This window comes from Poecilia mexicana, unplaced genomic scaffold (genome assembly GCF_051168715.1).
Source record: "Poecilia mexicana isolate PSO_F unplaced genomic scaffold, ASM5116871v1 scaffold_9, whole genome shotgun sequence".
NCBI lineage: Eukaryota > Metazoa > Chordata > Actinopteri > Cyprinodontiformes > Poeciliidae > Poecilia > Poecilia mexicana.
The window spans coordinates 7,017,611-7,041,000 of NW_028263378.1; the positions used below are offsets into that span (position 1 = coordinate 7,017,611).

Sequence of the window (23,390 nt, forward strand, 5' to 3'; positions counted from 1 at the left end):
GCATGGATCAATAAAGAGCTGGTTGAGTGAAAATCACTGATCTCTGCTTGGTAACAAAGAGCAACAAGAGTTTTTTTTCACAGAAATGTGGTTTAAGAAACATTTGCTACCTCAAAAGTCTCAGCTAGACTGAATAATCAGTCAAGTATAATTTGCCTCTGACCTTCACTGGATGATGATTTTCAAATTTTATTCAAAGTTAAAAATAGAAAACACTCACCTACTCACTATGCTATGTATTAGCTATTATTTCACAACAGTTTTCAATGGGTGAACCTATTATCTTGCATTATTCTGTACAAAGAGCAGAAAGTCAGAGTTCATTTAGTTAATCAGTATCTTTAAGGTACAGCTCATAAAACGACCACCGCTGGTCTATCTACAGACACACAGCCACCATGGAGCTGCGTCTCTCCGTCTGCGTCCTGCTGCTGCTTTGTGCAACCAGAAGCTCAAACGGAGGGAAGATTTTGGTGTGGTACAGTGAGGCCAGCCACTGGATCAACATGAAGCCGGTACTGGAGACACTGGTGGACAGAGGACACCAGGTGACGGTCCTGGTCCCGAGCACGTCGATGTTCATGAACAGCAGCGAACCGTCTCGCTTCCGGTACAAACTTTTTGATGTTGACATCTCAGTAAAAGATTTAGAAAAGAATTTTGAAGACATTATCCACTTCTCTATGTATGAGATGGATTTTATGAACCCTTACGAGATTTACACCCATTTTTTAGATTTAATAAGGAAAAACATGAAGTTTTCTCTTAAATTCCTGGATGGAATTGTGAAATCAGAAACCATCATGAAGAAGCTGAAGGAGGGAAACTACGACCTGCTATTTGCTGATGCAATCTACACCGGAAGTGACCTGGCTGCCGATATTTTAGGCATCCCTCTCGTCCTTTCTTTGCGTTTTACCGTGGCTCATAATGCTGAGAGGATGTGTGGTCAACTTCCTGCTCCACCGTCCTTCGTCCCCGCTGTTATGAGCAAACTCACAGACAAGATGAACTTCTCAGAGAGACTGTACAACGTCCTCTTCTACGCTCTGCAGGACGTCGTAATAGACCAGTTCATGTTGAAAGATATTGACAAATATTACTCTGAAGTCAAAGGTAAGGGTCCCATTTGTAATTCCAGACTGTTCACTTTTTTTAAATGAATGTGAAAACTTAAAAAATCTTTGCTTTTTGTTGTGTCTGCTGTGTCAGGAACACCCACCAGTGCGTGTGAGTTGATGGGTAAAGCTGATATCTGGTTGATGAGAACCTACTGGGATTTTGATTTTCCTCGTCCACTCCTCCCCAACTTCAAATTTGTTGGAGGGATCCACTGCAAACCAGCTAAACCTTTACCAAAGGTGGGGTTATAATCCATCAATTCAAAGGTTGCTTAAAAACATGAACTAAACAAATAACTAGCCAACAGAATACAGAATTTTGACTGAATACAGTTCAATGACTGAAAATGTTACTTTTCTTGCAGGAAATGGAAGAGTTTGTCCAAAGCTCTGGAGATGCTGGGATTGTTGTCTTCTCTTTAGGATCGATGATCAAGAACGTATCCACAGAAAAGGCGAATATGATCGCAGCAGCGCTCGCTCAGCTTCCACAAAAGGTCAAGAAAATTCATGTGGCAATCAAACTCTGATCAGGGTGAGGAGAGGTAACACAAAGTGTCAAGGTGGTAAAAAAGGATTTAAAATGTTTCTTACAAGAAACATCGATGACAGGAGGTACAGCTCAAACCAATAAACAATCAAAACCAAACAAAGACTGGATAAGCTGGGTAAAATATACCTACTGAAAATAAAACATTCAGTATTTCTAAACTACCACAAATCAAACCAAACAAAACATGGGGGAGAAGCACCACCCAACCTGCAACTAATGCTGGTTTCAAACTGCAGAAGTGTCTGATAATCAATCTAACAGGTTGCTCAAGCTTTAGCATAATGGTTCAAAGTCTTAATGATCTTCAAACAGCAATGATGGAAGTAACAAAGAATTACCTGTACAGTCAATCCAAATCCGCCCAGTGAATAAAGAGCATTTTAAAGGTGCAGCTGATCCATTAAGCTTTCACAGGAGGTGCAGGGCAAAGGTTCCCAATGATCTGGGTGTGTTGCCTCAGTTCAATCTGTATTTCTTACAAAGTAAACTTTTGAATATGTAGATTATCCCAAAAATCAGGATTTGTATGACTTACTAAGACTAAAACTTTGTTTTAAAATCATTTAACACGGTTCTGACCATTTTTAGGTGCTGTGGAGATACAGTGGCCAGAAACCCCAGACTCTGGGTTCCAACACTAGATTATATGACTGGATCCCACAAAACGACCTGCTGGGTGGGTAAATAAGAGAGTCCATCACATTTTTGCATAATTAGAGTTAAAATAAACAATGATAAATTAGATACACAGAAATGCCCCAATGCAACAACATTTGTTAATATGGCTAACTTTTTTCTAAATTTATTTTTTCTAAAAATTCATTATTTTGATGCATAGAAGTATCTCAGAAGAAATGTAAATATGTGTACTTATGCATTAAAATAACTGCTTTATGTAACCCTAACTGGCTTAGTTTGATTTCATCCACCATAATTTTCATGAAAATTAACTTATAATCTTTGATTATCTTCGTTTGTACCAGGTCATCCAAAAACCAAAGCTTTCATCACTCACGGTGGGACAAACGGGATCTATGAGGCCATCTATCACGGCGTTCCCATGGTGGGAATCCCCATGTTTGCTGACCAGCCAGACAACATGGTGCACATGGAGGCCAAAGGAGCTGCAGTTAGTGTTAAATTTAACTTTATGACAAATGAGAGCCTCAGAGACGCCCTGAACATGGTCATCAACAACACATCGTAAGCTGTTTTCTTTCCTTATATCTATCATATTTATGGTAACATACATTATTTATTCTTGATGGGTAAATGTAAGAATTGCCATGGAGTTATGATGTAAAGTAGTTAGATCCGTCATATACAATAGGGCTCCGTGGACCATTTACCCTTGAGATTATTTTTTGTGGTCCACAATAATAATTTAGTAACAGTAAAAATGTGGAGCTTCCAGATATATTTTTTTCTTTCAGTTTTGGGACAAGATGTTCATTGACTTGAGACCTTTGAAAAATGATACAAAGAAAAATTGTGGAAAGAAAAACCTAAGGTAAATAATAAAGTACAAAGTTAAATTATTTATTTTCCCTCCTCATCCACAGCTACAAAGAAAATGCGATGCGACTGTCCAGAATCCACCATGACAGACCCATGAGTCCTCGGGACGAGGCCGTCTTCTGGATCGAGTTCACCATGAGGAACAAAGGAGCCAAACACCTGAGGGTCCAGGCCCACGAACTCACCTGGTACCAGTACCACAGCCTGGACGTCCTGGCCTTCTTCCTTGTTATAGATCTGCTCCTCATCTTCATCCTCTTCAAGAGCTGCAGCTTCTGTTTCAAGAGATGCTGCAGCAGAAAAAAGACAAAGAGAAAAGCTGAATGAAAAAACTGAAGTGAGATTTACTGTTCAGGTGCTTTTCTAACAAAGTATTTTGAGGTGTTCATGGAATTGCAGCTTTAAAATTTGCACAAACATAAAAACATCACGATTGAGGACATAAAAATAAGTATTCTCATGAATTTTTTGGTACTTTTGTGTTATTCTCTGTAAATTCTGACCAACTCAGGTATAATACTGCCACCACCATGTTTCACTGTGATGCAACTGCCCCCAACCTAGGATGCCTCTTGAGAGCAAACAGGTTTAGGTTTTTCACACCTGACAATCCAGTAGATTTGGTTTGATTGGGGACCAAAACTGCAACATTTGTTGCATTTTCAGCTGGTGCAGTACACTTTCACACTGCACTGTGTCAAACAAACCAAACATTTAAAAATAAAACCTGTTCCCTGCCCTTGCCTGTGGTGGCGCTACACCAAGAAATACTAAAGGAAATGACATGAGAACCTCAGAAGAAGACTCGGATTACCACTTCCTTCTTCACAAGAGGTAAACAAATGTGGAAAGATGCGACAATTTAGTGGTTGTAGGATTTTGCTTTTATTGTTGGTAGAAGACCACAAGCCATTTCTCCCTCTAGTGATTTGGTTTGGTTGTTTCTACCCAGAATGCCTTGCGCTGTAGTGCACTTCCTGCGTTTGGAGCAGTCTCTGGTCCACTTGTGTCCACATATGCATTGGAACTGAGCAAGAGTTCATTTCATGTGAACTAAGTTATCTTTTTTGGTCCACATCTGAGACTTTCTTGGCAAACGAACTGCAGTTTGATTAAAGGGGATTAAATGGGTGTGAATGTTGTACCTCCTGCCATGAAGGACTGACTATAGAAGGCTGGTGAGAGAGCTTTTAATCCCTCAATTCTCTGCATTAACACAATTTCAGTTTCAACAAGGAAGAGTTTCACTGCATGAATGTGACACCAGGTTAATAAAACCTACATCCTAAAACACACTCGCCCTCTTTTTTCCCTAGTTGGTCGTGAGAACGGCGTGGAGGAGACGAGTGCGAAACTGAAACCATCTTCCCTTTTGAAGTTTCAAACGTGATGATTCAACTGAACAAAAACAGCCACATTTAAAGTTTATGATATCACTAATCAATATTTAAAGCCATCATGAGAAAATCTAAAAGATTTTTACTTTATAAATAATCAAAAATAGTACAGAGAAATCTTTGACAAATAATGACCGGCATTCTGACAAAACTCTTCCTTTGCATGAAAACTGTGGTAGTTGTAAAAAACATTCAAACTACATAAGTTACTGGATGCCACCTGCATGGAAACAGAGTATATTACAACTAGATCTAAAAGGCCCAACAAGGACATTTTTGTTTTTCCAGTTTAAAGGTGAAATCTGTGAGCATTGTATTGTTATAAAGTATTACCTATAAAGACTCAAGTCTCAAAGAGAAACAAGGTAGACAATAAGATTTATTCTAGCTTCCACCACCACACCTTAAGGTTTGGCAATCATCCAAAGCTGACGTAATGCAGAGATTCAACTTTCTCCTCACTAAACGTCAGCAAAAACACACCTCTTTTCCTGGAATTAGAGGCGTGTCTACAGTTACCACTGCAGCTGTTACTTTTTCTCTTACTAACAGCTCTCCAGGGCTCAGCCTGTTATCTTGCATTACTCAGTATAAAGAGCAGCGAGTTCGAGTTCGTTTAATCAGTATCTTGAAGGTACAGCTCATAAAACAACTGCAGCTGGTCTATCTACAGACACACAGGCACCATGGAGCTGCGTCTCTCTGTCTGCGTCCTGCTGCTGCTTTGTGCAACCAGAAGCTCAAACGGAGGGAAGATTTTGGTGTGGTACACTGAGGCCAGCCACTGGATCAACATGAAGCCGGTACTGGAGACGCTGGTGGACAGAGGACACCAGGTGACAGTGCTGATACCGAGTGCATCGATGTTCATGAACAGCAGCGAACCGTCTCGCTTCCAGTACGAACCTTTTGACGTCGACGTCACAGTAAAAGATTTAGAAAGGCTTTTTCAAGATGTTATTCACTTCTCCTTGTATGAGATGGATTTCATGAGCCCCTATGAGATTTCTGTAAAGTTTTTTGATTTAATGAAGAATAACGTGAATGTTTCTGTAAAGTTTTTGGATGGCGTTGTGAAATCAGAAGTCATCATGAAGAAGCTGAAGGAGGGAAACTACGACCTGCTATTTGCTGATCCGATCTACCCTGGCTATGACCTGACTGCAGATATTTTGGGCATTCCTCTTGTTCTTTCTTTGCGTTTCTCCATTGCTCATAATCTTGAGAGGATGTGCGGTCAGCTACCTGCTCCTCCTTCTTTCGTCCCCGCTGTTATGAGCAAACTCACAGATAAGATGGACTTCTCAGAGAGACTCTCCAATGTCCTCTTCTACGCATCGCAGGATTTTTTAATAAGGCAGTTCATGTGGAAATCGATTGACGACTATTACTCTGAAGTCAAAGGTAAGCAATAAATGGTTAGTTAGTTTTCAAAATTTCCAAAATTAACATGAAAACTTTCAAATATTTTGCTTTTTGTTACTGTATCAGGAACACCCACCAGTGCCTGCGAGTTGGTGGGAAAGGCGGATATCTGGTTGATGAGAACCTACTGGGATTTTGATTTTCCTCGTCCACTCCTCCCCAACTTTAAATTTGTTGGAGGGATCCACTGCAAACCAGCTAAACCTTTACCAGAGGTGTGGTTATAATCCACCATTTCAAAAGTTGCTTAAAAACATGAACTAAACAAATAACCGGCCAACAGAATACAGAATTTAAAACCAATTAAATGGTTCAATGACTAAAAATATAACTTTTTTTGCAGGAAATGGAAGAGTTTGTCCAAAGCTCTGGAGATGCTGGGATTGTCGTCTTCTCTTTAGGATCGATGGTCAAGAACGTATCCACAGAAAAGGCGAATATGATCGCCGCAGCGCTCGCTCAGCTTCCACAAAAGGTCAAGAAAATCCAGAAGATTGTGTTTAAAGCCTTGTAGAGTTTATTTAGCCAACGTTCAACCATGTATGCTACTCGAAACATTAAGATTTGTATGACTCACTTGTTCTGTTTTAAAAACATGATCAACACATCAAACCACACGACTGAACAACAATTTTTTGACCATTTTTAGGTGCTGTGGAGATACAGTGGCCAGAAACCCCAGACTCTGGGTTCCAACACCAGATTATACGACTGGATCCCACAAAACGACCTGCTTGGTGGGTAAATAGCATCCATCACATTTTACCATCATTTATGTTAAAATAAATATCAAGCTAAATGAGATATACAGAAACACCGCACTGCAACAACCATGGCGACTCTGCTGACTTTATTCTTGTTCAAATTGTTCAACTGAGAATTTGGCCTTAGCTTCTAATTTAGCACAAATATATATCAGTATAGCTTCGATGGATAAGACTCATTACTTTGATGCATGCATGCAGCTAATAAGAAATGTAAATAAATGTAGTCAAGCCTAGCTATCATTTAGTTTGACTTGATCCACCATAATTTTCATGAAAATTACTTATGAATGTTTGATTATCTTGGTTTCTACCAGGTCATCCTAAAACCAAAGCTTTCATCACTCACGGTGGGACAAACGGGATCTATGAGGCCATCTATCACGGCGTTCCCCTGGTGGGAATCCCAATGTTCGGGGACCAACCAGACAACATGGTGCACATGGAGGCCAAAGGAGCTGCAGTTACTGTTAAATTTAACTTTATGACAAATGAGAGCCTCAGAGATGCCGTAAACATGGTGATCAACAACAAATCGTAAGATGTTTTGTTTTCTTATGTGCCAATTACAAATTTTTATATATATTTTTAGTGTATCAAATCAAACATACATCAACACACAACAGTCAAAGGAAGTATATCATAAATCAAGACAAAGTTTTGAATCCTGAACTCAATTTTTAAAGGAAATTCGACCAAAAGAGTTTTATGTACTCATCCGTTTAATTCAGATTTCGAGGGGCAACTTTTCTGACATATATGTTGTGTATTACGTTGAATAAATTAATAGTAGGAGAATCCAACTTAAATCATTTTGTAGAGATAGCTTTCTTATTTGCAACAAGCAACATATTCAATATTTTTTGGAGTCTGAGTGGGCAAATGCACTCAAACATTATGAGTTATGGTGGAAAGCAGTTAGACCAGGGGTGGGCAACTCCAGGCCTCGAGGGCCAGACTCCTGCAACTTTTAGATGCATGTTTACTTCAACACACCTGAGTCAAATAATGAGGTCGTTGGCAGGACTCTGGAGTATTTGACTGCACTGAGGGGGTGATTCAGCTGTTGGATTCAAGTGTGTTGGACCAGGGAGACATCTAAGAGTTGCAGGACACCGGCCCTTGAGGACCATGATTGCCCACCCCTGAGTTAGAGCCATCACAATAGGGGTCTAGACAAGATGTTTTCTAACTTGAGACCTTTGAAAGAAGAATGCAAATAAAAATCTTGGAAAGAAAAACTAAGGTAAACCATAAAGTATACAGCCAAGTTATTTATTTTCCTTCCTCATCCACAGCTACAAGGAAAACATGATGCGACTGTCCAGAATCCACCATGACAGACCCATGAGTCCTCGGGACGAGGCCGTCTTCTGGATCGAGTTCACCATGAGGAACAAAGGAGCCAAACACCTGAGGGTCCAGGCCCACGAACTCACCTGGTACCAGTACCACAACCTGGACGTCCTGGCCTTCTTCCTTGTTATAGATCTGCTCCTCATCTTCATCCTCTTCAAGAGCTGCAGCTTCTGTTTCAAGAGATGCTGTGGCAGAAAAAAGACAAAGAGAAAAGCAGAGTAACAGACGGAAGTGAGATCTACTGTTCAGGTGCTTTTCACACAGAATAAGAATCTGTTTTGTGGTTTTAAAACGTATACATTTAAACAAAGCAAAAACATCAGGACTGAAGAGAAATTATTGTTGAACTTTATTTTTTTTGTAGTTTTTGTATTTTGGTCCTTATTCCATTTCTCAAATTCTGAGCAACTTTCCAGGTCCTGCTAAACTAAGAAATTAACAAACTATGACACTGCCACTACCGTGCTTCATTGTGGCACAAGTGTGAAAAACCTAGAATGCCTCTGACAGAAAACTGATTTATGGACTGGCTTCTCTTAAGAGCCAGCGCTTAAAACTTGAACTATTTTCCCAATCATATTTTCACTCTGTCATACTAAATCAGGGGTCCCCAAACTACGGCCCGCGGGCCGGATCCGGCCCGCCACGTCATTTGGTCCGGCCCCCTGAACAATGCCGGATCCGGCCCGCCTGCTCATACCAGAGAGCATTCAGTGTTTTTTTTCATATATTGTATATTCCGGTTTATATGTGGATTTTTCTTCAACCACCAGGGGGGCTCTTGAGCAGATGTGAAACTAACTTTCCCTCAATGGAATATATACCAGTCAGTCCCAGTCACCGTTTCACTCACGGTTTTTTCCATTTGCATTCTGGGTAAAAATCTATCTAAAAGCACGAATGTGTCGTCGCTCCCCTCACCCCCGCAGTTTCAAAGACAGAACAGAACAGGCCACCAACCCCCCCCCCCCCCGTCAACAAGAATTTTCTAAGGTTTCTTTCTCCAAAAACTAAGACCGGCCCCCGACCAGAGAAAGGAACAGCTATGTGGCCCTCGCAGGAAAAAGTTTGGGGACCCCTGTACTAAATCATGTATTAAATGCTAGTTTTCTTTATCAATTTTTGTACACAATGGTATTACTATTCTTTGTAAACTGAATCCACGTTTTTAGTGTGCTTTGCTTTTGTTCTGTAGTGTACAACAAGACAAAGCTGTAAAAAAGGCCGCATTTATTGATTTCAGACACTTCTATTAATCAGATCAACATTTTTATGCTCATTTCTATTGTTTTTCTAGCTCAGAAAAATTAATCACATAATTCAAATCAGTCGTAAAAATATTGTCTAAACTCTCCTCACAGTTTGTGGTAATTATTTTGTTTTCATATCTACTAATGTTAGATTACTTAGGAGTAAAACTTTAGATCTAAAAGTTTTTGATAATGCAGGCGTAAAGCACAACCCAAACATGGAGGCCTTAGTCCTCGACGTGGCCGCCACACGAGTACAAAGGTCATCACGGACTGATGACCTTTGTACTCGTCTTCCCCCTCTCTCATTACTCACTTTCCTGTCGAACCACTTTCAAATAAAAGCCACTAAAAACAATAAAACCTCAAAAAAACTGGCTTCCTGTTTTTTTAAGGAAAAAAACAGCTGCATCCACCACAGCTGCAATGGTCTGTGGTGGAAATTTTTTATAATGGGGTAATATAGTTTGACTTTATTAGTCTGATAGTTATGTTTTGCTTTCCCAGCGGGTAATCTGTCAGAGCAAACTCACTGAAGGGATTTCACTGGAGAAATGACCTTCAGGAAAGCAAAAATCCACACAGTCGCATCATTTTCAGTATTGATTTTTTTTCACCCTTTTTCTGTCCCTAAAAATTGATGGTCATCGGCCTGTTAGTAGAGCTATTTTTAGATACATGCTCATGAGTAACTGTTTTGTAAACTCTCAAATCCTGCTTCTGGTATAAATAAACCTGACTGAGGGATTTTCACCTAACAGTGTCAATGGATTTTTGTCCCACAACAGCTCTTAGACTCGAGTAAACATACAAAGTTTGATAGGTGGTGTGTGTGTGTTAGCGTTGCAGTCTCTCTGTAGATCCCATAATAAACATAAAGTCAAGTTTTACGCTATTTACTTTCGACAAAGGCGTCTTTCATTCCCCTCCACAAAGACTTTTCCTGACAGACACGATCTTCACCTAAAAGGGAGCAATCAAATCAGTGATGCCTGAAATTTTAAAATGGAAGTTCATATACTGGGTTACAGCATAGAAACGAGGTGGGAGAGTAGATTGTAGTAGAGAAAGTTTGAGCTGTGTTGTCTGAAAAAGAACGTTTTGTTGTATCCGTTTTGCTAGATGAGTAAAGGGAGACTGTACTTTAAAATACCACAAATTATTACACATCAATTACACAGATACTAGAAATATTTATTTCTAAATATTTCTAAATATTTACACTAGTGATGGGTCTGGTAACACCGATGGTGCATGCGTCAAGCCCATAGACCAAAACCTGTGTCGGTGCGCGTATTGGTTTCAGCAAGTCACATGACCGATACAGGAACTGTTTCGAAATGACATTAATATGCCAAACTGTGTTTATAACAAAAAAAGGGGGTGTGGGTTTTAATGTTTTTATCTTTTTTTTAATCCTTTTTTTTTCAAAATCTCCTCTTTCTTACCGTTTATTCAATGTCACCTGCTGTTTTTTTAATAATGTAAAGGACTTTGAAATGCCTTGCTGCTGAAATGTGCTATACAAATAAAATTTGATAGATTGATATAAGAAAGCGAATCTGTCAAAAGCATTTGCCAAACAAATTCTTGATTTTTGACGGAACAGCGTCAACTATGGAGCAGCCTCAAACGAAAGGTTTCCGCAGTGTGGGACCATTTTGATCTTATATTGGAAAATAAATTTGTTTTCATTTTGTTATTTCATCCAGTTCTTGACAGTTTCTACTTGATCTATCTGAATCCAAATTCAGCTGAAATTGACTCTTAGTTTACTTTCAAATTATGTTCTGCAGGTTAAGTGTCGCATATGTTTGACTAAACTGTCTTATTTAAATAAATCCACCTTTTCAATGTTGAGGCATTATGAGACCAGGCATGAGAATGAAGTCCCAGATACACCAATATAAACTCAGATATGCAGCCATTCTACATACTCAGTTACTTTTTATAAATTATTTCATATACAGTGATCCCTCGCTATAGCGCAGTTCACCTTTCACAGTCTCGCTGCTTCGCAGATTTTTCTGTGCAGTTTTTTTTCCACAGTGCTCTGAGTCCTGATTGACCCTATGATTGGCAAAAACAGTCTCCGCACTTCTTCTCTACCTGAGTGCCAATAAAGTTACGGTATTTAATACAGATTGGCCATTCGGGAGATGAAAACCGAAACTTTGAATGCCTGCTGGAAAAAAAATTGTGGCCAGAGGCAGCGCAAAACACGTCCGGAGGCTCGCTTGATGAGATCCATCGCCCTGCCGTAGATACAGCTGTGAATCTCGCGGGGCAGGTTGGAGGAGACGCTTTAATGTCATGACTCCGGATCACATTAAGGCCCGATTGATGAACATGCACATCCGCTGATCTGAAAACAGGTTTTGTTATTTGGTTTCAATGTAGAGTATTTATTTATGCTGTGTAATAACTGTAAAAAATAAAGGTAACTACTTAACGGATTTAGCCTATCAAGGGTTATTTTTGGAACGCCACCCCTAAGACAAACAAGAGTTTGCAGTAAATGTAGTGTTTACTTCATTTTTTTCTACAGCAGAAGTTTTGTCAAAAAAGTGTAACAGGCTAAATTTCAAAATGTTGTAAAAAAAATTTTTTTTAAATAAAAATCTGAGGGAAAAAAAAAAAAAAAAAAAAAAAAAAAAACAGTCCACAAGGATCCTCATTCCAAACACGTTCACTTAAATTTTCACTTTATGGTACATGCTCACATTATTTATTGATTATATATCAAATATATTTTGAATTTAACTGAATATATGACATAATACAATATATAATATTCAATAAAATACAAAGACTTAAATCTTATTGCATAGACTAGGTCAGAGGTTCCTAAACTGTGGGGCGCGCCCCCTAGGAGGGCGCCGTGCCATTGCAGGGGGGGGGCGCGGGAAGCGCTCCTGATGAATGAAAAATACATGAACGCTGTATGCGCTCAGTTTTTACCTTAGAATGGCCAACTCTGTTATTGCTATGTCAATTTAATAAAGTAGGGGTTTCTGCACTTCCCATATCTGTTCTGTCACTTTTATCAGCAGTTAAAACTGTTTACCTCGATTCTCAAATATTCAAGAGTAAAATTTGCCTAGCACAATCCTTTTACAGTTAAGTGAGTCGTTAAACATTAGACCACAAAATAAGTTTGTAATATAATGCATACGTTTTTGGGTGAAGGTCCACTGCAAAGCATTTGTGCTTGGGGCAGCCAAAAGGTTAGCAAAGGCACTGGGTGCATCTACATTAAGACATGAAGTTATCTTTGCGGTTGTTACCTTTTGCCTTACTAAGAGCTTTCCAGGGGTAAACTGTTATCATGCATTATTCTGTATAAAGAGCAGAAACTCAAAGTTCATTTAGTTAATCAGTATCTTTAAGGTACAGCTCATAAAACGACTGCAGCTGGTCTATCTACAGACACACAGCCACCATGGAGCTGCGTCTCTCTGTCTGCGTCCTGCTGCTACTTTGTGGAACAAGAAGCTCAAATGGAGGGAAAATTTTGGTGTGGTACACTGAGGCCAGCCACTGGATCAACATGAAGCCGGTACTGGAGACACTGGTGGACAGAGGACATCAGGTGACGGTCCTGGTCCCGAGTGCGTCGATGTTCATGAACAGCAGCGAACCGTCTCGCTTCCGGTACGAACCTTTTGACGTCGACGTCTCAGTAAAAGATATACAAAAGATTCTTGATGATCTTCTGCACTTCTCCATGTATGAGATGGATTTTATGAACCCCTTTCAGATTTACATGAAAGCTATAGATTTAACAAAGAACAACATGAACATGTCTTTAAAGTTTTTGGATGGCGTGGTGAAATCAGAAGCCATGATGAAGAAGCTGAAGGAGGGAAACTACGATGTGTTATTTGCAGATCCGATCTACCCTGGCTACGACCTGACGGCAGACATTCTGGGAATTCCTCTTGTTCTTTCTTTGCGGTTTTCCTTGGCTCATCACTGGGAGAGGATGTGTGGTCAACTTCCTGCTCCACCGTCCTTCGTCCCCGCTGCTATGAGCAAACTCACAGACAAGATGAACTTCTCAGAGAGACTGTACAACGTCCTCTTCTACGCTCTGCAGGACGTCGTAATAACCCAGTTCATGTTGAAAGATATCGACAAATATTACTCTGAAGTCAAAGGTAAGGGTCCCATTAGTAGTTTTGAGTATTAAAATTTTTCAAAAATTATCATGAAAGCTTTAAAATCTTTTGCTTATTGTTATGTGTCCACTATAATAGGAACACCCGTTACCAACTGTAAGATGCTGCGTAACGTGGACATCTGGTTGATGAGAACCTTCTGGGATTTTGATTTTCCTCGTCCACTCCTCCCCAACTTTAAATTTGTTGGAGGGATCCACTGCAAACCAGCTAAACCTTTGCCAAAGGTGGGGTTATAATCCATCAATTCAAATAATCAGCCAACATTCAAAATTTAAAACCAACTAACTGGCTCAATGATGGAAAATATTACTATTTTGCAGGAAATGGAAAAGTTTGTCCAGAGCTCTGGAGACGCTGGTATCGTTGTCTTCTCCTTAGGATCAATTGTCAAGAACCTGACCACAACGAAAGCGAACATGATCGCCTCAGCGCTCGCTCAACTTCCACAAAAGGTCAAGAAAATCCAGATAAATGATCATGTGTTGAAGACTTGTAGAGTTTATTTAGCCAACTCTGAACTATGCAAGTCAGGAGTTTTCAAAGTGATGGAGAGTTGACGTTACATTCAAACGTGTTTCACTGATGTCATGGGGTTTACCTACTTTAGCTATGCATAGCATCTCATGATGCTTCAGCTGCCTCGTCCTTTACAGTGTTAAAAGTATGACCTGCTTTCTGCTGTGACTGCAGTTCATTTGGCGTCCTGTCAAAAGGTTCCCAGCATTTGGCAGACCACACTGTCAGTGGAGCATCTTCAGATCCAACCCAAACCTAAACAATCAAATTAATACTTCCTTTTACTTTTTGCTTAGCTCAGACTCTTTCTCCTCACTGACTGTAGCTTTAGGTCCTAAAAATCTATACATTTTGTCTCTTCAAATCATAGGCTTGGTGAAGTTGGCTAAATGATTGCCGTTTACCTGTTCTGGTTTATTGTTTCCCCTCAAATGGCTCTGGCTGAAGAGCTCTGGCGCCCCCCAGAGCTCTTCAATGGGGGCGGGGGGCACCAGAGCTCTGAAGAGACATGCCTCTGGCATGTCCCACTTCTAAAAGCTCTGATGTAGGTTATCCCAGACATCGAGATTTGTTGTGTTGCTGGCATCAAAAGTCAGGGAAGGGAAATCTGGGTCAGCAGCAAGTGGCACATAGGCTGCAGAGCAATGTGTAGCCAGTACATAGTGAATCACAGAGGGGAGAAGGCAGCTACCATGTTGACCCGGCCAGAGATCATTTATTCTGAGAACAATGTCTTTTGTACTCAAAGACAGGAAACGAAACCTGCAAAAATTAAAATAGAGATAAAAATCACCTTTAAAGAAATACTTTGCAATTCTGACCAAAATTTGTGATACAGTTTAAAAAATCTTTTCCTGTAGCCGTTGCACAGCCCACTACAAAAAAATCTGTTTTGACCATTTTTAGGTCCTGTGGCGATACAGTGGCCAGAAACCCGAGACTCTGGGTTCCAACACCAGATTATATGACTGGATCCCACAGAACGACCTGCTGGGTGGGTAAATAATAGCATCCATAACACTGTGGAATAATTTATGCTTAAATAAAAATAAATGAGACAAACTACACTGGAAGTCCAGTTGTGACACTGCTAACTTGATTAATTTCCAAATGGTCCAACTGAAAACATTTTTCATACGATTATGAATTATGGAATATTCATTATTTTGATGAACAGAAGTACATCAGAAAAAATGAAAACATGTGTAGTTACTCTGTTATTTATAAAATTCTGTTTTATACAACCCTAACTTAGTTTTTGTTTGATTTGCTACAGAACAGTTTTCAAGGTAATTAATAATGAATGTTTGATAACGTTGTTTTCAGGTCATCCTAAAACCAAAGTTTTCATCACTCACGGTGGAGCAAACGGGATCTATGAGGCCATCTACCACGGCGTTCCCATGGTGGGAATCCCCATGTTTGCTGACCAGCCAGAGAACATGGTGCACATGGAGGCCAAAGGAGCTGCAGTTAGTGTTAAATTTAACTTTATGACAACTGAGAGCCTCAGAGACGCCCTGAACATGGTGATCAACAACAAATCGTAAGTCATTTTCTTTCCTTATGTGGCAACTATCATATTTATGGTAACAAAACAGGCTTTATTTTTCCTTATTGGGTAGAACAACCATGGAGTCATGACGTAAAGCACCATCAAAATTCAACATTTTGGCCTTCTGATTCAGGCAGTAGAGATGTGTGACTCTGCATAGTTTACAATCCAAAATCAAGTAAATAATCAAGCAAAGGGGCACTATCACCGATAAATGCTTTTCAGGATTTAGGTTTGATACATTATTAAACTTCTGCTTTTCTCTTTTGAATTGGTTTGTTAAAATGTAGGACAGAATTTGGACAAAATTGTAACAAATGTTTTGTAGACATCTTCATGTCGATAAAATACTTTTAATATATTGAGATGATGAACAAACAATAGAAAAACAAATTAGTGAAGAAAATCTTTTTTGAGGTACATGTGAGACACTAATATATAAAAAACAATTTCAAGAGGGAACCCAAAATTAAAGTTTCAATCCGATACTGATCAATACCAACTTAGTATTGATCTTATCGATATTTTTGATCAATCAGTCCACCTCCATCAGGCAGATAATTCAGATAAACACTTCTTATAATTTTGAGGCAAACTTTTTACTAATCTGAGATTTTTGCTAAAGAAAAATTTATTAATGAAAAAACTGGAGATGTAACAAAGTTTGCGGGTTATTTTGGTAAATAAACCACAAAAACCAGGCGTCATTTACACAAATGCAAACTTGGAAGCAACCGTTCATTAAACTTAGTAAAATATCCCAAGCTCTTTAATTGTTTTTCCCTCATCCATCAACAGCTACAAAGAAAATGCCATGCGACTCTCCAAAATCCACCATGACAGACCCATGAGTCCTCGGGACGAGGCCGTCTTCTGGATCGAGTTCACCATGAGGAACAAAGGAGCCAAACACCTGAAAGTCCAGGCCCACGAACTCACCTGGTACCAGTACCACAGCCTGGATGTCCTAGCCTTTCTCCTTATTATAGATCTGCTCCTCATCTTCATCCTCTTCAAGAGCTGCAGCTTCTGTTTCAAGAGATGCTGGGGGGAAAAAAAGACAAAAAGAAAAGTTGAATAAAAAACAGAAGTGAGTTTTCCTGTTCTGGTGTTTTCCAAACTGAATATGAATTTATGTTAGGTGTTGTAATACTTTTCTGTTTCAGAGCTTAAACATTTTTAATTACAAAAAGTCAGATTAGATGTCAGATCCCGACTTATTTTCCTACGTTCCTATGTTTAAGTATGTACATGTATTGTTTTTTTTTGTACTTTAATATACTCTGATCTGATAATTAAAAAGTGATACATATCAAATGTTCACAGAGCATCACTTTTTTCAATTACATTTTTATAAAAAGGGGTATTATTAAAAATTGACTTTAAACTTAACACCATGGTATGTCATTTCCTCATCAAAAACATACCTACTAAGAGTCAAAGTAACTACTTTGACTCTTAGCCTTGAATCTCCAGTGGCAGTCAGTCTCCTCATACAATTCGATATTTACCCAAAGCTCCTCCTAACTGGATTTCCCACACTAACAAACACAATAACTGAATCGCATGTAGAAGTAATCGAAGTAAAATAGCTCTTTGAGCATTACTCAGTTTACACTTCAGGCATAAACTAAATATAACCCATCATTTGTACCTTAGCTTAGCATTAAGTTTGTTAGCCGTTAGCACTGCATATAACACAAGTGTTAGAGCTAACTCGTCATCGGTCAACTCCTCACAGTTTTATCAATCTTTTTATAGAAGTTCTACCTGAACTGATTAATACTGGAGACATACAACCCATCTGTTTGGATAAGATAGACAGGTCGGAGGTGCATATTGGGATCAGCCGTTGCCAGGATTTATTCTACCGCGTTTCCTGCTGTTGATTAGTACCTTTGGACACTGTGCGCCCTCCAGTGGCGTTTCTGTGTAACGAACCCAAATTCTAGCAAAACTGTAAAACTGAAGCTGTATCTGCTCATACTTTTCAGACACTGGAGAAATAATCAAATGAAATAGTAATAAGATTATCTATTTTATTTATCTTGTTATAACCATCACCTGAACTGCACATATATCTACACTGGCTTTTTCTTATTGACTGAATTTAACCCTTTACCCAGACAATAAAAAGAGAAATGGGAAATAAGTTTTTTTTTTTTTTTTTTTAAACCACCGGCTTCATTATTTTTCATCTCCCTCATACTGTATGTATTTAAATGTCTTGTGTGACTGAAATAATCACACTGCTTATATCACAACTTAGAGAGCAGCGACTGAGAAGAAGTATCAGAAAATAACTTCTTATTTCTAGGTTTATTTTTCCTTTTTGTTTTGGAATTGCGACAAAATCAGACAAAAGTTGAAATGTGATCTCAAGAACACAAGAAAATGGGGAGATGCTACTCCTGGTGGAAAAGATGAAGAAGAGGAGAGGAAGTGGTAGGAGGATGACTATAGGTGATAGCTTAATTAATAGATTGGTAGTAATAGGTAGTTAGACGGTGCTGAAGGTCCTCCTTGAGGTCCAAATGCAATGATGTGGCTTTCATTAAATTAACAAGGCATTAGTTTGCATACAATAACTATATTGACATGTCAGTCAAAGTTAGCATGAAATAATATTAATTTACTCTAAGAATGGGTGATAACAGTTCATCCTGGTAAATTAAAGGAATCCAAATTCATGATTTTTTAATACCAAACTGAGGATTACAGTTCCAAAACTGTTTCCAATTCCAAACACCAATGTGAATCACATTATCCTATTTGAACTTTCTCTGTCTGCTTAGGCTCAGCCCAGGAAATCTATTAAAGAGGTAAATGGACGGCTGTTATCTTGCATCATTAGGTACAAAGAGAAATAAGTCAGAGTTCATTTAGTTAATCAGTATCTTTAAGGTGCAGCTCATAAAAGCACAACAGCGGGTTTTCTACAGACACACAGCCACCATGGAGCTGCGTCTGTCTGTCTGCGTCCTGCTGCTGCTTTGTGCTGCAGAAAGCTCAAATGGAGGGAAAATTTTGGTGTGGTACACTGAGGCCAGCCATTGGATCAACATGAAGCCGGTACTGGAGACACTGGTGGACAGAGGACACCAGGTGACAGTGCTGATCCCGAGTGCATCGATGTTCATGAACAGCAGCGAACCGTCTCGCTTCCAGTACGAACCTTTTAACATCTCCGTCTCCCTGAAGGATATAGAAAGTTTTCTTAAGGAGTTTCTTCACTTCGGCATTTACGAGATGGATTTTATGGGCTACTTTCAGATTTATGTTAGATTCATAGAACTGATAAAGAACAACATGAAGGTTTCTTTCAGTATGTTGGATGGAGTTGTGAAATCAGAAACAATAATGAAGAAGCTGAAGAAGGGAAACTACGACGTGCTTTTTTCTGATCCTGTCTACCCTGGTAGTGATCTAACTGCGGACATTTTGGGGATCCCTCTCATCTACTCACTGCGGTTTTCCTTGGCTCACAACTGGGAGAGGATGTGTGGTCAGCTTCCTGCTCCACCGTCCTTTGTCCCGGGTGCTATGAGTAAACTCACAGACAAGATGAACTTCTCAGAGAGACTGTGGAATGTCCTCTTCTACGCTCTGCAGGACGTCGTAATAGACCAGTTCATGTGGAAAGATCTTGACAAATATTACTCTGAAGTCAAAGGTAAGCAAATTATAAAGAGAGAAACACACTATATGTATTATGTAAAATAAAGCTTAAAAGTCTTCATTGTAATTTAAGATTAACATGTCCATGTCTTACTCATCCACTGCAAAACAGGAACACCCACCAGTGCTTGTGAGATGATGGGTAATGCTGACTTTTGGTTGATGAGAACCTACTGGGATTTTGATTTTCCTCGTCCACTCCTCCCCAACTTCAAATTCATTGGAGGGATCCACTGCAAACCAGCTAAACCTTTACCAAAGGTGTGGTTATAATCCACCAATTTAAACCCCATTACATCACAACAATATCCCTGATGTAAAATAGGTTTATCTACCCACATAAGTCTGAATAAGGGTCAACTAAATGGTTTACAAAGTGTTCATATCTATTTTGCAGGAAATTGAAAAGTTTGTCCAGAGCTCTGGAGACGCTGGTATCGTTGTCTTTTCTTTAGGATCGATGGTCAAGAACCTGACCACAGAGAAAGCGAACATGATCGCCTCAGCGCTTGCTCAGCTTCCACAGAAGGTCAAGAATAGATCATTTAAACTTCAACTTCCAAGCAGTTAAATTCAGCTTAATGAATATAACCCAAGTTGTTTTTTTACCCATCTGTGGCGTTTGAAATTAATATGTGCACGGAGTCAATTCAAATAGAAATGGATAAATACAACTCTAGTATAAAGCACATTGATACACCACAGTGATTAGCATAGTGCTTTATAAATTCTTTATATTTATCATTTCATCAACTTCTTATAAAAAGTACAAAGTTTGACTGTCTGGTTTGACTGTCTGATTTTCTCAAGTTGTTCTAAAGAATTAAGTTACGAATTATTTTAAATATTTATAGGTGCTCTGGAGATACAGCGGAGAAAAACCTCAAACTCTTGGTTCTAATACAAGAGTTTATGACTGGATTCCCCAGAATGACCTGTTGGGTGAGTAAATGCAAGCATCATTTCTTAAACAGCTATTTAAAAAAGCATAACATAAAACTTGCACAGTTAGATAACCAACAAATAATGAATTTGAGTAGTTGTAGCTCTCTTCACGACATAAGATACAGGTCGGATCTTTGAAACAGGCGTTTTGTCTTAATTGTCATCATGTCATAATATCAATAAAGCCTAAGGCAAGTACATATAGCATAAAAAAAAGATTGCCAAGAATGGAACCCTGTGGCACCCCACAAAAAAGGTGATGAAAAGACAAAACTAAAAGAAAACTTATTTCACTCCAACCAGCTCAGGGCAGAACCTTGTAATAATATGTCTATTGTCTGATGATCCAGGTGAGATCAATTATTTTTTGGTGAATTGAATCAAAGGCTGGAACGAACTCAAAAAGCATAAAAGAAACCATAATATTACCACAGTCTGTGATCCATAGGATGTCAATAAAAATTAAAAAAGCTGATTTTGTGTTTGGCAGGAGGAAAAAGCCCTTTCTGAAAAACCTCAATACAATTCTATTTACAAAACACTTTAGCTACATAAAAAACAGCCTTTTTTAAAGGTTAAAGACAAGAATAAAAGCCTAGATATAAATCTAAAATTAGACAATGATGATCCATATCAGATTTTCTGTTTGCTCACATTTATGTCAATGCAAAAAGAAGCTGATAAATAAAACTATTTTATAAAGCCATGACTTGCTTTTATTCAGAGCTGCCATCTACATCATTATTACGCCATGAAAATAAACACATATTTAATAACGTTGGTTTCTACCAGGTCATCCTAAAACCAAAGCTTTCATCACTCACGGAGGGACAAACGGGATCTATGAGGCCATCTACCACGGCGTTCCCATGGTGGGAATCCCCATGTTTGGGGACCAGCCAGACAACATGGTGCACATGGAGGCCAAAGGAGCTGCAGTTACTGTTAAACTGAACTTTATGACTATTGAGAGCCTGAGAGACGCTGTCAACACCGTCATCAATGACAAATCGTAAGTACTTCATCTTATTTTTTACTATTTTGATGATTTTTTACAATAATCAAATACTTTTCTTGCATTCCTGGAAAGGAAAAATACAATCTTCCTATTTGATGAGTTAAAAACTGACAGATACTTGTGCAAACTCATCCACAGATACAAAGAAAATGTGATGCGACTCTCCAGAATCCACCATGACAGACCCATGAGTCCTCGGGATGAGGCCGTCTTCTGGATCGAGTTCACCATGAGGAACAAAGGAGCCAAACACCTGAGGGTCCAGGCCCACGAACTCACCTGGTACCAGTACCACAGCCTGGACGTCCTGGCCTTCCTCCTTATTGTAGATCTGCTCCTCATCTTCATCCTCTTCAAGAGCTGCAGCTTCTGTTTCAAGAGATGTTGCGGGAGAAAACAGCCAAAAAGAAAAGCTGAATGAAAAATTGAAGTGAGAGTGCTGTTTATAGCACTTTTCTGTTTAAGAGCTTTAATTACCGTATTTTCCGCACTATAAGACGCACCTAAAAACCTTCAATTTCCTCAAAAGCCGACAGTGCGCCTTATAATCCGGTGCGCCTTATATATGGACCAATATTGAGCCACAACAGGTCCAGCAACGGACCTTACCACAGGGGCCGCGTTTCATTGGCTAATGCCCATTTTAGGTCACAGTGCAGCTACCACGTGCGTGACCGTCTCACAAACACAAGCTACAGTAGTAAACATATGCTAATGTACATTGTGGACCATCAAAACCATGAATGCCGACTTACCCAGCCTTGCAAGAACAATAGGCATCAGTGATCTTGTCCACAGCTATATTTATGCTGAGGGTGTGAGGATTTGCTGTTTTCCTCATCTGTCGGTAGCTTTTAGCTGTGACGCGCACAATGTTGGAGGCATCCAGTGGCTCAAACACCTTGATGTCGTCCAAAAAAGATGACATGAACTTGTTGGTTCCCCTGTCCATTGTCGTGGCTGATATGTTGTGAAAATCCGGCAGAAATGCTACGCTAATTAACTCAGATCGAAATGAAAGACGTCATGTTTACACAGACATGCAGTAGGCTGCTTACGTAGTTGGTCCACTACGGTAAGCAGCCGCCAACTTCTTTTTCCCCGTAGAAGAAGTAGTGCGCGGTGCATGCTGGGATAGTTGTCAGAACACTGGTTTGTTAATAAAGTTTGATAATACATTTAAAGGGGGGGAGGGGCAGGGGAAGAGAGACAGAGACTGCAGCGGCAGCGTGTCGGTTGGTCTGTGTTACCTAGAAAGCAGTTGGGCATAATATCGCAACACCAACACCGTGAGTGAAACAACGGCTGGGCCAGCCTACTATATTAAGTACTCGGGGACCATTTCTTTATTAATGTGGATGTGTAATAATAGAGTATGAAGCGTCTATTCTATGCGCCTTATAATGCGGTGCGCCTAATGTATGAAAAAAGTCCTAAAATAGGCCATTCATTGAAGGTGCGCCTTATAATCCGGTGCGCCGTATAGTGCAGAAAATACAGTACAAAAAAATGTTTACATGTCTGATCATGACTAATGTTTACATTTTATGATATATATTCATTTGAAATATCAAACATCTTTAAAACCCAAAAAACATTTCACCTCAGCATGACCAGGCCACCATTATGCTTATGTGTGATGAGTGTATGTTTAGTAGCTAGCTGGTGATTTTTAAAAGAAATTTTTTGTTTCAATTAATGTGTTTAAAAGCTTTTTATTGTACTGTAATGCACTCCAAGTTAAAACTGATCATTACAAATGCTACATAAATTTAACATAGAATCAATTTTATCAAATACATTTTTATAAACAGGATGTGTTATGCTTTACATCATATTTTATGCCATTCTCTCATCAAAACATTCCTGCAATATTGCTCTGATTCTTTTATCGTTTGAGAAATCGATACTCTCCCGTGGAGCCTCCTGCGCAACCAACAAGAACACAGAAAGTGGTTTCTGAATAGTAAATCAAGAAGAAAACCCTTGTCTTTTCCAGCAGCCACTGAAAAGCTAGTAGAGCGGTGAAACTAGCTGACCAAATGCACTGGAGTTCCACCTGCGTTGCTAGGTGACGCGCTGGGCTGGCTTAGGTTGCTAGGTAACG

At 39.3% G+C, this 23,390-nt stretch overlaps 4 protein-coding genes across 5 annotated transcripts; all 4 read left to right on the top strand.

Moving 5' to 3' along the window:
• The first annotated feature begins 368 nt into the window (after nt 1-368).
• On the top strand, nt 369-3,656 carry LOC148157630 (UDP-glucuronosyltransferase 2A2-like). The gene is made up of 6 exons (XM_088008692.1): nt 369-1,116; nt 1,213-1,361; nt 1,487-1,618; nt 2,263-2,350; nt 2,658-2,877; nt 3,237-3,656. Exons 1-6 carry the CDS (start codon nt 399-401, stop codon nt 3,517-3,519), a joined length of 1,590 nt encoding a protein of 529 aa, XP_087864818.1. The 5' UTR covers nt 369-398; the 3' UTR covers nt 3,520-3,656.
• Nucleotides 3,657-3,746: 90 nt separating this feature from the next.
• Nucleotides 3,747-12,888, top strand: LOC148157631 (UDP-glucuronosyltransferase 2A2-like). Of its 2 annotated transcripts, XM_088008689.1 has the most exons (7): nt 3,747-5,993; nt 6,081-6,229; nt 6,358-6,489; nt 6,664-6,751; nt 7,096-7,315; nt 8,077-8,386; nt 12,817-12,888. In XM_088008689.1, the coding sequence occupies exons 1-6, from the start codon at nt 5,276-5,278 to the stop codon at nt 8,357-8,359; spliced, it is 1,590 nt and encodes a 529-aa protein (XP_087864815.1). In that variant the 5' UTR covers nt 3,747-5,275; the 3' UTR covers nt 8,360-8,386; nt 12,817-12,888. The 2 variants fall into 2 exon arrangements, with proteins under 2 accessions (XP_087864815.1, XP_087864814.1); XM_088008688.1 differs by lacking the exon at nt 12,817-12,888 and having other exon boundaries at nt 8,077-10,145.
• On the top strand, nt 12,830-16,959 carry LOC148157632 (UDP-glucuronosyltransferase 2A2-like). Its single transcript, XM_088008690.1, has 6 exons — nt 12,830-13,547; nt 13,647-13,795; nt 13,892-14,023; nt 14,994-15,081; nt 15,414-15,633; nt 16,441-16,959. Exons 1-6 carry the CDS (start codon nt 12,830-12,832, stop codon nt 16,721-16,723), a joined length of 1,590 nt encoding a protein of 529 aa, XP_087864816.1. The 3' UTR covers nt 16,724-16,959.
• A 74-nt stretch (nt 16,960-17,033) lies between these two features.
• On the top strand, nt 17,034-23,099 carry ugt2b3 (UDP glucuronosyltransferase 2 family, polypeptide B3). The gene is made up of 6 exons (XM_088008691.1): nt 17,034-19,315; nt 19,433-19,581; nt 19,718-19,849; nt 20,175-20,262; nt 21,058-21,277; nt 21,422-23,099. Exons 1-6 carry the CDS (start codon nt 18,598-18,600, stop codon nt 21,702-21,704), a joined length of 1,590 nt encoding a protein of 529 aa, XP_087864817.1. The 5' UTR covers nt 17,034-18,597; the 3' UTR covers nt 21,705-23,099.
• The last annotated feature ends 291 nt before the right edge of the window (nt 23,100-23,390 follow it).

Bases quoted from the DNA above. Each gene is read 5' to 3' on its own strand.
- LOC148157631 (XM_088008689.1), top strand. From the start codon at position 5,276: ATGGAGCTGCGTCTCTCTGTCTGCGTCCTGCTGCTGCTTTGTGCAACC. The intron at 6,230-6,357 runs GTGTGGTTATAA...CTTTTTTTGCAG, and splicing joins CAGCTAAACCTTTACCAGAG to GAAATGGAAGAGTTTGTCCA. The intron at 6,752-7,095 runs GTGGGTAAATAG...GGTTTCTACCAG, and splicing joins CCCACAAAACGACCTGCTTG to GTCATCCTAAAACCAAAGCT.
- LOC148157632 (XM_088008690.1), top strand. From the start codon at position 12,830: ATGGAGCTGCGTCTCTCTGTCTGCGTCCTGCTGCTACTTTGTGGAACA. The intron at 14,024-14,993 runs GTCAAGAAAATC...GACCATTTTTAG, and splicing joins TCGCTCAACTTCCACAAAAG to GTCCTGTGGCGATACAGTGG. The intron at 15,082-15,413 runs GTGGGTAAATAA...CGTTGTTTTCAG, and splicing joins CCCACAGAACGACCTGCTGG to GTCATCCTAAAACCAAAGTT.
- ugt2b3 (XM_088008691.1), top strand. From the start codon at position 18,598: ATGGAGCTGCGTCTGTCTGTCTGCGTCCTGCTGCTGCTTTGTGCTGCA. The intron at 19,316-19,432 runs GTAAGCAAATTA...ACTGCAAAACAG, and splicing joins ATATTACTCTGAAGTCAAAG to GAACACCCACCAGTGCTTGT. The intron at 21,278-21,421 runs GTAAGTACTTCA...ACTCATCCACAG, and splicing joins ACCGTCATCAATGACAAATC to ATACAAAGAAAATGTGATGC.
- LOC148157630 (XM_088008692.1), top strand. From the start codon at position 399: ATGGAGCTGCGTCTCTCCGTCTGCGTCCTGCTGCTGCTTTGTGCAACC. The intron at 1,117-1,212 runs GTAAGGGTCCCA...CTGCTGTGTCAG, and splicing joins ATATTACTCTGAAGTCAAAG to GAACACCCACCAGTGCGTGT. The intron at 1,362-1,486 runs GTGGGGTTATAA...CTTTTCTTGCAG, and splicing joins CAGCTAAACCTTTACCAAAG to GAAATGGAAGAGTTTGTCCA.